Source organism: Aureococcus anophagefferens (assembly GCF_000186865.1).
Source record: "Aureococcus anophagefferens unplaced genomic scaffold AURANscaffold_21, whole genome shotgun sequence".
NCBI classification, from domain to species: domain Eukaryota; class Pelagophyceae; order Pelagomonadales; family Pelagomonadaceae; genus Aureococcus; species Aureococcus anophagefferens.
The window spans coordinates 283,428-295,145 of record NW_008705581.1 but is presented as its reverse complement, the minus strand read 5'-3'; the positions used below and the strand labels follow the sequence as shown (position 1 = coordinate 295,145).

At 71.7% G+C, this 11,718-nt stretch overlaps 3 protein-coding genes across 3 annotated transcripts; 1 reads left to right on the top strand and 2 right to left on the bottom strand.

Moving 5' to 3' along the window:
* Window positions 1–348: 348 nt before the first annotated feature.
* Window positions 349–1,542, bottom strand: AURANDRAFT_66291 (expressed protein; the record flags this gene model as incomplete). The annotated part of the gene is made up of 1 exon (XM_009041430.1): window positions 349–1,542. The coding sequence occupies one exon, from the start codon at window positions 1,540–1,542 to the stop codon at window positions 349–351; it is 1,194 nt and encodes a 397-aa protein (XP_009039678.1).
* Window positions 1,543–1,921: 379 nt separating this feature from the next.
* AURANDRAFT_66290 (hypothetical protein) lies at window positions 1,922–9,514 on the top strand (the record flags this gene model as incomplete). Its single annotated transcript, XM_009041509.1, has 9 exons — window positions 1,922–2,071; window positions 2,281–2,352; window positions 2,476–3,186; window positions 4,907–5,230; window positions 5,588–6,478; window positions 6,677–7,013; window positions 7,154–7,646; window positions 8,814–9,227; window positions 9,490–9,514. 9 exons carry the CDS (start codon window positions 1,922–1,924, stop codon window positions 9,512–9,514), a joined length of 3,417 nt encoding a protein of 1,138 aa, XP_009039757.1.
* Window positions 9,515–10,119: 605 nt separating this feature from the next.
* AURANDRAFT_66289 (expressed protein) lies at window positions 10,120–11,385 on the bottom strand (the record flags this gene model as incomplete). The annotated part of the gene is made up of 1 exon (XM_009041429.1): window positions 10,120–11,385. The coding sequence occupies one exon, from the start codon at window positions 11,383–11,385 to the stop codon at window positions 10,120–10,122; it is 1,266 nt and encodes a 421-aa protein (XP_009039677.1).
* Window positions 11,386–11,718: the final 333 nt, after the last annotated feature.

Genomic DNA, 11,718 nt, shown 5'->3' with positions numbered 1-11,718 from the left:
AGGACGGCGATCACGGCGCCCGGACCATCGTGAGAGCCGGAGTTCTTTGAGAGGGCCCCAGCGCCCGCGCCGGCCCAAGGAGGCGCGCCGGCGGGCTAGCTCGTCTAATGCACTAGAGAGAGAGAGTGAGAGGCCGCGGCTACACAACTTTCGCGCCCGCGCCTCGCCACGTCTAGAGACGCGTCACGTGACGCGTCAGGGAGACCGGCCCCGTGGACGGCGCCGCCGACGCCCGGACGTCTCCCTGGAAGGCTCTTGGAGGGTGCTCGATCAGCCTCGGTCTCGCCAGTGGCGCCTGGCACCCGTGGAGCGCGAGCTTCCGGGCTGAGTTTAGGACGGGTCCGCGAACTAGAGGATGTCGCACTTGACCTCGGTGTACTTGACCTCGGCGTCGTTGAAGTGGTTCCGCTCGAGGTAGGCGGCGCCGTAGACGTCGCCGGCCTGCTCGCGGAGCGCGTGGCCCGGCGGCTTGAGGCGCGCGTTGAGGAAGGCGAGGCCGTAGGAGTTGACGACCGCGTGCTGGTCCGCGATGGGCAGGGGCTCGTAGGTCGCGCCCGGCGTCGTCAGCGACTTCGACGGGCCGATGCCGTTGCCGTAGGTCGGATTGTAGAGCTCGCAGGACGTGAAGGACACGTGGCCGCCGCGGACGATCTCGAGCAGCGCCGCGGGCCCGCCGTGGTCGGCGGCGTAGCGCCGCGCGGCCGCGTTGCCCTCCTCGCCGATGACCGTGTCCTCGGCGCCGATCACGACGAGCGCCGGCGCCGTCGCGCCGTGGCCCGCGGCGAGCGCGCCGCCGTCGGACGACGCGAGCGACGGGCACATGAGGACGCCCGCCTTGACGCGCGCGTCGCCGCGCTCGAGCGCGGCCGCCGCCGTCCACCCGCCAAAGGACATGCCCGTCACCGCCGCGTTCCGCGCGTCCACTCGGCCCGCGAAGCGGCTGTCCGTCCGCGCGAGGCCCTCGAGGCCGTCGAGGACCGCGAAGACGTCCGCGACGCGGTCGCGCTCCATGCGCGCCCGCTTCGACCGCGGGCCGCCGGGCGTCACGACCGCGCCGTCGTTGAGCGTGAAGCGCGCGCTGCCCGGGTGGTCGCAGGCGGCGACGACGTAGCCGTGGCTCGCGAGGAACTCCGTCCAGAAGGCGTAGGACGCGCGGAACGCGCCGCTTCCGTGGCTGAAGACGACCGCGGGCCAGGGCGCGGCCGTCGGCAGCGGCGGCGCGTCGCGCATGGCCGATTGGGGCCACGACGCGTCGAGCGCCGCGATCGTGAGGCCCTCGGCGTAGCCGCCGATGGCGTCGGGCCTCTCCGCGGCGGCTATAATCTCGGGCGTCGCGGCGCCGAGGAAGTCGCGGTAGCGGTTCGGAGGCCCCGACGCCGGCGCCGCGGGGTACCAGATCTCCGTCTGGAGCTTGCGGCAGGCGCCGCCGTCGTCGCGGCTCCGGTCCTCGAACTGGACCGTCGTGACGCCGACGCCGAAGGGGCCCGGCGCCAGGCCCGTGACCTTGGACCGCGCGCCGCCGCCGCCGCCGAAGGACGACATCGTCGTGAGCAGCCGGCGCGCCTGGAAGCGCATCGACGGTGTGCACGACTCTCGAGCGTTTCGCGGAGCTGCAACTCTCGAGTGGCGACGACGAGGAGGTAGGCCGCACCGCGAGCCTCTCGAGCTCGGCGGAGAGCAATGCAACATCGCAGCAACATTGCCCTCAAACACGAGATACATGCACGAACAGAGGCTGAAACGGCACGTCCACTCTCAGAGAGCGGCGCCTAACGTCGCGTCCGCCCGCGGTCGCCGTTTCCTCGCCCCGGCGTTTCGCGTCGCCGTACGCGCCGCCCCGCCGACGGGCGCCGGCGGGCCCATGTCGCCCGGGCGCATGCGCGACGTGGAGAACAAGGAGGGCCGCGTGGACCACCGGGGCATGGCGCGCGTCATGCCCCGGGGCCGCCACCGCCTCAGCGAGGCGCAGCACGCGGAGATCCGGCGCCACTTCCGCGCGGCCTTCATGGGCTCGACGCCCCACCAGGTCTTCCTGAAGTTCGCGGGGCAGCACGGGCCGCGCGGGTCGGCCGTCCGCATCGCGGCGCGCAGGGCAGGAAAAGGGTGATTCAACGTCGCTTCAACGTGAGTGTTCCGCGCGCGCACGTTTCGGAAACAGCACCCACGCTTCGAGAGCGCTCCGAGAGATGATCGCTCGTCCAAAAATCAGCCGAAACGAGCGGAAAACGACCGAGATAGGAGCCTTTGAAGTTGGGAATTTCGCACCCTTTTCCTGCCCAGGCGGCGCGCGACATGCTCCGGGGCGTGCGCATCCACCTGCGGCTGACCGTGCAGCAGCTGCCCGACGAGGACGTCATGATGCTGTTCCTGGAGCTGGACAAGGACGGCCGCGACGCCATCGACGTCGACGCGCTCGTCGACTACGTCAACGAGGGGGAGACGAAGTTCGACTTCCACCACGGCGGCCACGCGAAGACCGCGGCCGGGTCCGAGTGCCTGCGGGCGTCGCGGGCGCGCGGCGCCGAGCAGTTCGGCCGGCGCGAGGAGGACCCGGCGCTCGGTTTGGGGGGCGTGTCGCACGCGATTTTGCACATGATCTGCACGCGGCTCAAGGCGCTGTCCATCCAGGAGTACGTCTGGAAGCACGTCGCGGAGCACGTCGAGCACGTCGACAAGGCCAAGCCCTGGCTCGGGCCGAGCAACCGCACGGTGCGCGAGGCCGTCTTCGAGCACATCGACCTCAACGGCGACGGCCAGCTCAGCGTCCAGGAGTTCCACGACGTCATCCGCCACAACCTCAAGGTCTCCGTCTTCGAGCTCAACGACGAGGGCATCATGCACCTCGTCGACGCCCTCGACACGGACCGCAGCGGCTTCGTGAACCTCGACGAGCTCAACGTGCTCCTCGAGAAGGGCGACGCCTACGACCCGGCGGAGAGCGCGGGCGACGACGCGCCGGGCACGCCGGACCTCTCCGCGCGGCTCCAGCTCGACAAGACCTGGGTCGGCCCGCGGCCGCCGTTGCCCGAGGGCGAGGTCCGCCGCGCGGAGCGGCCCGCGAGCCGCAAGTCGAAGAAGCGGCCCCTCTTCCGCGGCTGGGGCGACCGGTCCAAGCGCGCGCCCCGCTTCGACGCCGCCTTCCTCGCGGCCAAGGAGGCCGCGGACATCGCCCGGGCCGTCGCGGAGGTGCGCCTCGCGCCGCCGCCGGCGAAGAAGACCGAGCTCTCCCTCTTCCCCAACATCCTCCTCGAGCCCAAGAAGCGCGCCGCGCGGCACTGAGGTCTCGAGGCGGCTCGAGCTTGCGCTAGAAGCTTACGGCCGCGCGCCTAGAGGTCGCCCTTGCCCTTGGGCTTGCCCGCGACGGACACGAGGTTGATGCAGTAGCGGTTGCCCTTGGAGTCCGGCAGGTTGTGGCCGAGGTGCGTGCCGTCGACGGAGACGGACTCGCCGTCGGGGAGCACGCGGACGTAGTCCCAGTTCGTCTCCTCGTCGCGGAACGACGGCCAGCCGTGGGACCGCGACTCGGCGACGAACTCCTCCCAGCTGCGGCCCCGGGGCGCCGTGAAGAGCGGGTTGCCCGTGTTCGAGTCGTAGAACGTGATCTCCTTGGCGTCGTTGCCGCCCGCGGCCTTGAGGTCGGGCAGGAACGACGTCTCGCGCTCCCAGTAGCCCGCGTACTCCGCGTAGTGGCGGTTGAAGTTGCAGATCTTGTCCGCCGTCTCGACGGAGCACTTCCAGCGCAGGTCCTGCTGCACGGGCGTCGCCGACGTGCCGTGGGCCTTGGGCGCCATGATGGCCTCGTCGCCCATGATGGCGCCGGGGTACTTGTCGGCGTTGCCGCCGAGGAGGCCGCCGAGGAGCGCCGTCGGCGTGAGGCGCGTGAAGGCGCCGCGCGTCAGCGAGTGCACCGCGGGGAGCGTGACGAGGGCGAGGCTCGAGACGCGCATGGTTCGACGAGGCGCGTGGCGCGAGCTTTATGGCAGAGCTCAGATGGGCGCCAGCGTGGCGATCCGACTGCACGATTCGCTGCACGTTCGAATAGCCGGGGTCCCGCCTCGCAGTGGCGGTTTTTGCGATGGCCCGTGCGCGCGAACGCGGCCGTCCCTATTTGGGAAACTTTGCAGGCCGCGAGAGGACCCTACTGAGAGTGCGTGTGCAGCGTATCGAGGCGCGGGAACCCGAACGCGTCGCGAAACCAGCCCGTGCGCTCCGCAGTGCAAACCAGTGGAGGTCGGTCGACGGGACCGCCTTCCGCGCCGCGCGCGACTACGGCGGCTGCTGCGAGCGCTTCGGAGGGTCCACGAAGGTACTGCGGACGGGGCGCGACGTCGAACATCGTCCCGACGCACGTATTTCGACCGCGGACTGGCGCTCAAAGCGCGCAGCGAGACGCTGGCGGGCGAGTTCGCATCGATGACGGCGGTTCCAACGATCTCTGGCTGCTGCGGAGGCCGCCCTTGACTACCACAACACCTGCGACGCGAAGCGCACGACCCTGGGACCCGTCGACGTCCCGCGACACGCCGACGGTTTCGGGGTCGTTTTCGGTGCCCGAGACGCGTTTTTTTCGCCGACGAGAAAACGCTGCCGTCGCGCGGTCTTTTTGGCCAGACCGTCGCGTATGGTCATGGCGACGTGCGCGCGGCCCTTTAGAGCGCCGAAAATGACTCGTATGTCGTCGCGTAAGGGTCGGTTTTGGGCTGGATTTCCTCTAGGGATCGGACGAACGCCATCCGATCGCTGCAACACCCTCACCGTTGGGCGTGAGAGTTTGCTGGGGCCTTCCTTAGACGTACCCGCCGGTACTGACCGTTTTTCCGAAATAGGGACGACCGCGTTCGCGCGCACGGGCCGACGCCGGGAGGCGGGACCCCGGATTTCGAATGATGCACTTTAGACTTGGCAGCCCGTCATGGCCCTCCTCGGCCGCCGCGCCGCGGCGCTTACGCCTGTGAGCAGCCACCGGCTCAGCGACCAGACGGAGTCGCCGAACGTGCCCGGCCTCAACGCCTGCCCGGCGACGCCGCCGGCCAAGGCCCGGTCGAAGCGGCGGGGCCGGGGCGGCGCCCTCGAGGGCGCCGAGGGCGGCGAGCGCTGGGCCTTCGCGGCGTGCCTCGCCGTCGGCTCGGGCCTCTGGTGCGCGCTGCTGCGGCTCTTCCTGAAGCGCCACAAATTCCCCTACCACCGCCACAGAACGGAGGCCGCGGCGCTCTACGGACTCCCGCCATTGGTCTTCGCGGGGCTGCTCGCGCGGCGCCCGCGCCGGGAGGGACGCAGCGCGCGCGCGCGCCGCGCCGCTCCGCGCGACCGCATCGCGCCGCTCCGCGCGCGCAGGTCTGCCTCGACGCGCTCGTCCATCGCAAGGCGGACCGGCCCGAGGAGCACGTCGACTGAGCTTGTCGTTAAATGGGGTGGGTGTTGGAAGGGCGCGCACTCGCCGCTCGCCCGGAGCTCGGCGAGGTTCGACTCGGGGGCGTCCGCGGCGGGCGCCCGCAGACGGCGGGGCGCCGCGAGCCGCGGGCCAGCTCTGAACCATATGGGAGATGATTATGGGCTGCGCCGGGCTGCCCAACGATCCCGCGCGTAGCGCATGCGCCTCGCGTTCGCGCTGGCGCTGGCGCGCGCCGCCGGCGCCGCGGCGCCGCGCAACGCGACGCTCGCCGTCGACGCGTCGGCCCTGCCGCCGCTCGTGATCGCCGGCGCGGACAAGGGCGGCACGTCCGACGCCTTCGAGCTGCTCCTGCGGCACGGCTTCGCCTCGAAGCAAAAGTTCGAGTGCGAGGACCCGTCGAGCTCGCCCAAGGTCCGCGACCTCTGCGTCGCCCGGTCCAAGGAGCTGGGCTGCCTCTACCGCGGCGGCGACGCCGCGTCCCACCGCGACTGCTACAGGCGCTACGCCGTGCGCGGCGCGCTCTGGATGGACGCGACGCCCAACTATCTCTGGGGCTGGGTCAACGGCGAGGACGCGGCCGCGCGCCTGTCCGCGCTGTCGCCGAACAGCGCCGTCGCGCTGTTGCTCCGCGAGCCCGTCGCCCGCCTCGCGAGCCTCTTCGCCCACTGGCGGTCGCGGCCCATCGGCGACGAGCTCGGCGCGGCGCTGGAGCCCCACGTACTCGCGGACCTCGCCTACCTCGACGCGATGCGCCGCGATTCCGTCTACGAGGTCGTCAAGGGCCGCAAGGTCGTCTTCGCGCGGAACGTCTCCGTGCCGCGGCTCTTCGGCCCCGGCGGCGCCGAGGTCTTCTCCCTGCTCCTCCGCGACTACCCGCGCTGGGCCGGCCGGGCCCTGGACAGGGCGACGTGCGAGGCGCTCGTCGGCGACAAGCAGCGGACCGCGGGGCCCTTCGAGGCGTGGCGGAACTACGTGTCGCCGCCGCCGTCCGCGGCGCCGCGGCCCTGCGCGCGGAAGAAGTGCCCGCCGCGGCGGCCGGCGAAGATCCCGCCCTGCCCCGTCTTCGTCAACTTCGTCCTCACGTCCGTCTACGCGCCGCTCGCGGCGCGCCGCGCGGGGACGGGCGCGAACTTCCCAAAAGGCTCCTCTCTCGGCCGTTTTCCGCTCGTTTCGGCCGCTTTTTGGACGAGCGATCATCTCTCGGAACAGTCTCGAAGCGTGGATGCTTTTTTTTCCCCCAAAACGCGCGCGCGGAACACTCACGTTGAAGCGACGTTGAATCAGGTGCGGCGCTGGGTCGACGCGTTCCCGGGCCGCGTCGCGGTCGTCCAGTCGGAGTACTACTTCGCGGACCGGGCGGCCTTCCTCGCGGCGTTCGGGCTCGCGCCGCGGCCCGCCTTCGCCGGCCCGCCGGCGGCGCCGGACGCGGCCGAGAAGGTGAACAACCGCGGCGCGTACGCGGAGCGCGGCGCGACGGCGCTTACGGCGGCGACGCGCGCGGCGCTCGCGCGCTTCTACGAGCGGCCCAACGCGGAGCTCCGGGCCCTACTCGCGGCGCGCCGCGACCTCGTCGTCGTGCCGGAGCCGGACGTGGCCGGGTCGTGGTGGACGATGGAGAACGGTTAACCTCAACTTTATGAAGTCACGGATGATGAAGTCCTTGCCGCAGCTCCGCTCCTCCAGCTCAGACGCTCGTGCTCGACTCACACCGCGCATCCCCGGCCTCGCAGCTCCAGCAAAAAACCATGGCCGTCCGCGCAGCCCTCCTCGCCCTCTGCCTCGGCGTCGCCGGCGCGCTGCGCGCGCCGGTGAGCATGTCCATCGCCGTGGGCGACAAGTTCCCGTCGGCGTCGCTGTCGAAGCTCGGCTGCGCCGGTTCCAACAGCGTCATCTACTTCTACGGCGCCGACGAGGCGCCGTCGTGCACGAAGCAGGCCGAGGGCTTCGACGCGTCCATGGGCGACTTCTCCGGCGTCAAGGTCGTCGGCGTGCGCAACGACGCGGGCGTGAAGGACGGCTTCTCCGACAAGTACGCGCAGTCGTTCTACGTCGACGCGGGCGACGCGATCCGCGACGAGATCGGCATCCCCAAGGACTTCTTCGGCTTCCTCGGCGGCCGCGAGACCTACGTCGTCGACAAGGCGGGCACGGTGCAGATGGTCTTCAACGGCCAGCTCAACCCGGAGAAGCACGTCGAGGCCGCCAAGGCCGCCGTCGCGGAGCTCGGCGCGTCGTCCGGCGGCGGCGGCTTCGAGTTCAAGCTCCCCTTCTAGGCTCTTCGTTAAGGTTAGGCGGCGTCCGCGCGCTGCTCGTCGTCGCGGTCGACGCGGTCGTAGAGGTAGGGCCGGAAGCCCGGGCCGAGCTCGAGGTCGCGCATGGGCTGGGACCGGCCGAAGTCCTTGACGATGGGCCGGTCGTACTGCGGGAACGCGTCCGCGAGCGCGTTCGCGCGCCAGGACAGCACGGACGTGTAGAGGGGCCGGTAGGCCAGGTTCATCATCGCCGACCGCAGGAGCTGGAGGCACAGGATCGAGAAGGACGCCGTGCCGATCATCGGCTCCATCCACGCCCACGTCCACGTGCCGACGTCCGCGTTCGACGCGCCGCGCGCGAGGGGCGCCTCGGGCGTGCTGCCCACGAAGTCCGCGAAGAGCGTCGCCGCCGTGTGGTCGAAGACCAGGGGGACGCAGCCCACGGCGGAGACGGCGCAGAGGCCGAGCCCCGCGTGGAACGGCGCCATGAGGTAGCGGCTCTGGACCAGGTTGACGCGGAAGATCTCGCGCATGGCCTCCGCGGCGCGCTCGTAGTCGACGTCGTCGACGACCATGATCTCCCGGATGAGGCGCTCCTGGTGCACGTCGTGCGCGTCGGGGTCGCGCGCGGCCTACCAAGCACGACGGTGACGATTTCTCACTGTTTTCCCACCCAACATCTCTCGAAACTCGTCACGACCACAGGACGCCGCGCGCGGCGAAGAAGAGCATCTCGTTGCTGTACTCGTAGATGAACCGCGGCATCGCTCTTACCTCGTCGATCGTCGGCCGCGCGGGCACGCGGCCGCCCACGCCCACGCGCCGCTCCTCGCCGCGGCGGTCCTTGCGCGTCGTCCAGCGGATGTCGCTGCGCTCCGTCAGGAGCGGCGGCGCGCGCTGCCAGCCGCTGCCGCGGCGCCGGAGTGCCGGGCCGCGCCGCGCGAGGGCGCGCCGCGGCAGCCCGGCGACGCGGCACGCCATCGGTCGGCCGGGGGGCAGCACACAGCCTCGGTGGTGGGAGGCGGGGGAATGGACCGGCGACCCTTGCTAACGGATGGGCAGCCCTGGGAGCCACTCCATCGTGTGTCTGACGAAGTGCGATGTGCACGTTGCTGACGTTGCCGTCAATGGGCAGCTCACTGTAAACCGCGCTCCGCATTCAAGCGCAGCCCGTCCAACCTGGCGTTCGCGCCGGCGTTCTACCTCTCGCCGCGGCCGACCGCGCCCGCCCGCGCCGCCGTCGGCGACACCGGCGCGCGCCTACCGACGCGCGACGCGCCGGGTGCGCCCATGGCCGGCTCCGACGACGCGCCGAGCGCCACCGAGGCCGCGCGCCGCGCGAAGCTCGAGCGCCTGCGCGGGAAGCGGCGGAGCTCCAAGTCCAAGGCCGGCGACCAGGCGTCGAGCTCGAGCCCCCCCGCGTCGGCCCCGACGTCGCCCGACGACCTCGGCGGCTTCCCCTCGTTCGACGCGGCCGCGCCGCCGGCCGAGGCGTCGGCGCCGACGATGCGCGGCGTCGCGGAGGCGCCGCCGGACTTCGGGTCCGACGCCAAGGCCCTCGAGGACCGCTGGGGCACGGCCGCGTACCTCCTGCGGAACCCGAAGCTCCCCGACGCGGCCGCGCTCGCGCGGACGGCGCTCGCCGCGCGCGACCGGCGCGGGAACAGGGTGATTCGAGTTCGCTGCGACGTGAGTGTGCCGCGCGCGATCGTTCCAAAGAAAGGATCCACGCTTCGAGGGCGCTCCGAGAGATCATCGCCCGTCCAAACATGAGCCGAAACGAGCGGAACATGACCGAGAGAGGAGCCTCCAAAGTTGGGAACGTCGCACGCTTTCCCCGCCCAGGCGCGCGACGGCGCGGAGTACGTGAACCAGCTCAAGGTCCTCGCGAAGCGCATGAACGTGCGCACGGGCAAGCTGAGCCAGATGCTCCTCCCCTACGGCGAGGAGACGTCGACGCTCGAACAGGCCCACGCGTCGAACGTCGCGGAATACGCCGAGCTCGCGAAGCTCTGTGCCGAATTCAAATCTTCAACTCGACTTCAATGTGAGCGCACGCGACAGTTTCGACGCAACATCTTCGGCGTTGCTTCGAGAACTCGACGAGAGCAATCGATTCGTCCAAAAATCAGCCGAATCGACTTCGATTTGACCGAGCTAGAGAATTCTGAAGTTTGGTCAGGACCACCCAAACCAGTGGTTGAATTCGGCACAGGCGAAGCTCGGGCTCCCCGCGGACGCGGCCGCGCGGCTCGCGGCGCTCGCGGCGGACACGCGCAAGCTCGTGCGCTGCAAGATCGCCGACGACAACGACATCGAGCAGATGCTCGAGTGCTGCCGCGAGCTCACGGGCTTCTTCGACGCGCTCGACGCGTTCGCCGCGGCGAAGCGCGTCCCCGCGTTCGCCGTCTTCCGCCAGTTCGACGCGTGAGGCGGTTCTTGCGGCGCGCGCCGTCCTAATTGGAGCGGGAAGCGTTAGACGCGCCGCGCGGCCGCGCGGTGCACCGCGGCGAGCTGCGCGCGGAGCGCCTTGACCTCCTTCACGAGGAGCCGCTTCTGCTCGCGGTTCGCCTTGTCGCCGCGGTCGCGCTCGTCCAGGTCCGCGTCGCGGCTCGCGACGACGTGGGCGAGCTGCTTCACGGCCGCGTCGCGGTCCCGGCCGAGGTCCGCCTCGACACTATCCCGCCGCGCCCGGAGGCCCGCGTTTTCGGCCTCGAGGTCGCGGACGCGCGCGTCGAGGAAGTTGATGACCTCCTGGTCGCTGCGCCGCTGGCTCCGCTGCGTCTCGTCGGCCTCGAAGGCCGCCTTGAGCGTCTCCTCGGCGTCGCGCAACTTCGCGCCGAGGAAGTCCTTGACGCCCTCGGCGCCCTCGAGCGCGGCCTTGAGGTCCTCCTTCTCGGCCTTGAGCATGGCGCACTCGCCGTCGAGGCGCTTCGCGCGCTGGTCCAGCGCGATGATGCCCTTGATCTCGCCCGCGTTCAACTTCGACGCGATCGCGGCCGCCGTCTCCGCGGACAGCGACCCCGCGGCGCCCGGCGGCGGCGACCGGCCGTTCGCGCGCTTGTTGCCGCCCGCCTTGAGCCTCCCCGCGACGGCGGAGCCCATGCCGAAGAGCTTGTCGACGCGCGCGAAGAACGCCCGGTCCGCCTGCGCGGACGCCAGGACGCCCCACGCCGTGAGGAACGAGAAGACCTTGAGCACGAGCTTGTCCTCGAGCGTCACCAGGGTCAGCCGCGGCGGCGCCCGCTTCTCCGGCGCCGCGAGGGTCCCGTTGAGCTGGCCGCCGCGCGCCTCGCGCCGCCGCGCGGCCTCCAATTCCCGCGCGAGCCGCGAGACCTCGCGCTCGAGCGCGGGCACCTTGCGCGCCTCGCCCTCGGCGCGCTTCAGCTTCAGCCGCTCGCCCTCGGCGACGCGGGCGACGAGGCGGCACTTGGCGACGTCGTCGAGGACGCCGCGGAGGCACGCGCGCGCGCCGAACGCCGTCGCCGCGCCGCCGCGCGCGGCCGCGCGCCGCTCCGCGAGCGCCGCGTCGCGCTCCGCCGCCGCGACCTCGGCCTCGAGCCGCACGACCTCGACCTCGCGCCGCGCCGCGGCGAGCTCGTTGCAGCGGAAGGCCTCGACGACGTCCTCGACGCACTCGGCGACGACGCTCTGCACCGTCAGCAGCTCGACGAGGTGGCCGCTCGACGACCGCGCCTCGGCCTCGCAGCGGCTCAGGAGCCAGTCCTGCGTGCCCGACATGGTGCCGCGGCACCGGCGCGGCGGCGCGGCGCGCGGCGCGCGCGGTTCCTCGGTTGCGACGCCGCGCGGCCGGCGCGCGGCGCCCTTGGCTGTGGACTCTGTGGACGCCGCGCAGCCGAAGACGATGCCGCGCGCGCGCCGAGCGCGCCGCTCCCGCCGGCCTCGCCGCCAGGCCTCGCCACCGCCGGAGGGCGCGTCCCGGGCGCGCTGGAGGACGCGGCGCCGCGCACGACGCGCCGCGCCCGTCCCTCCCCAAACGACGCGCGCGCGCCGAGTCGCGCGCGCCCGAATCGCCCCGGACGCGCGTACGCGCGGCGGGATCCTCAGAGCGAC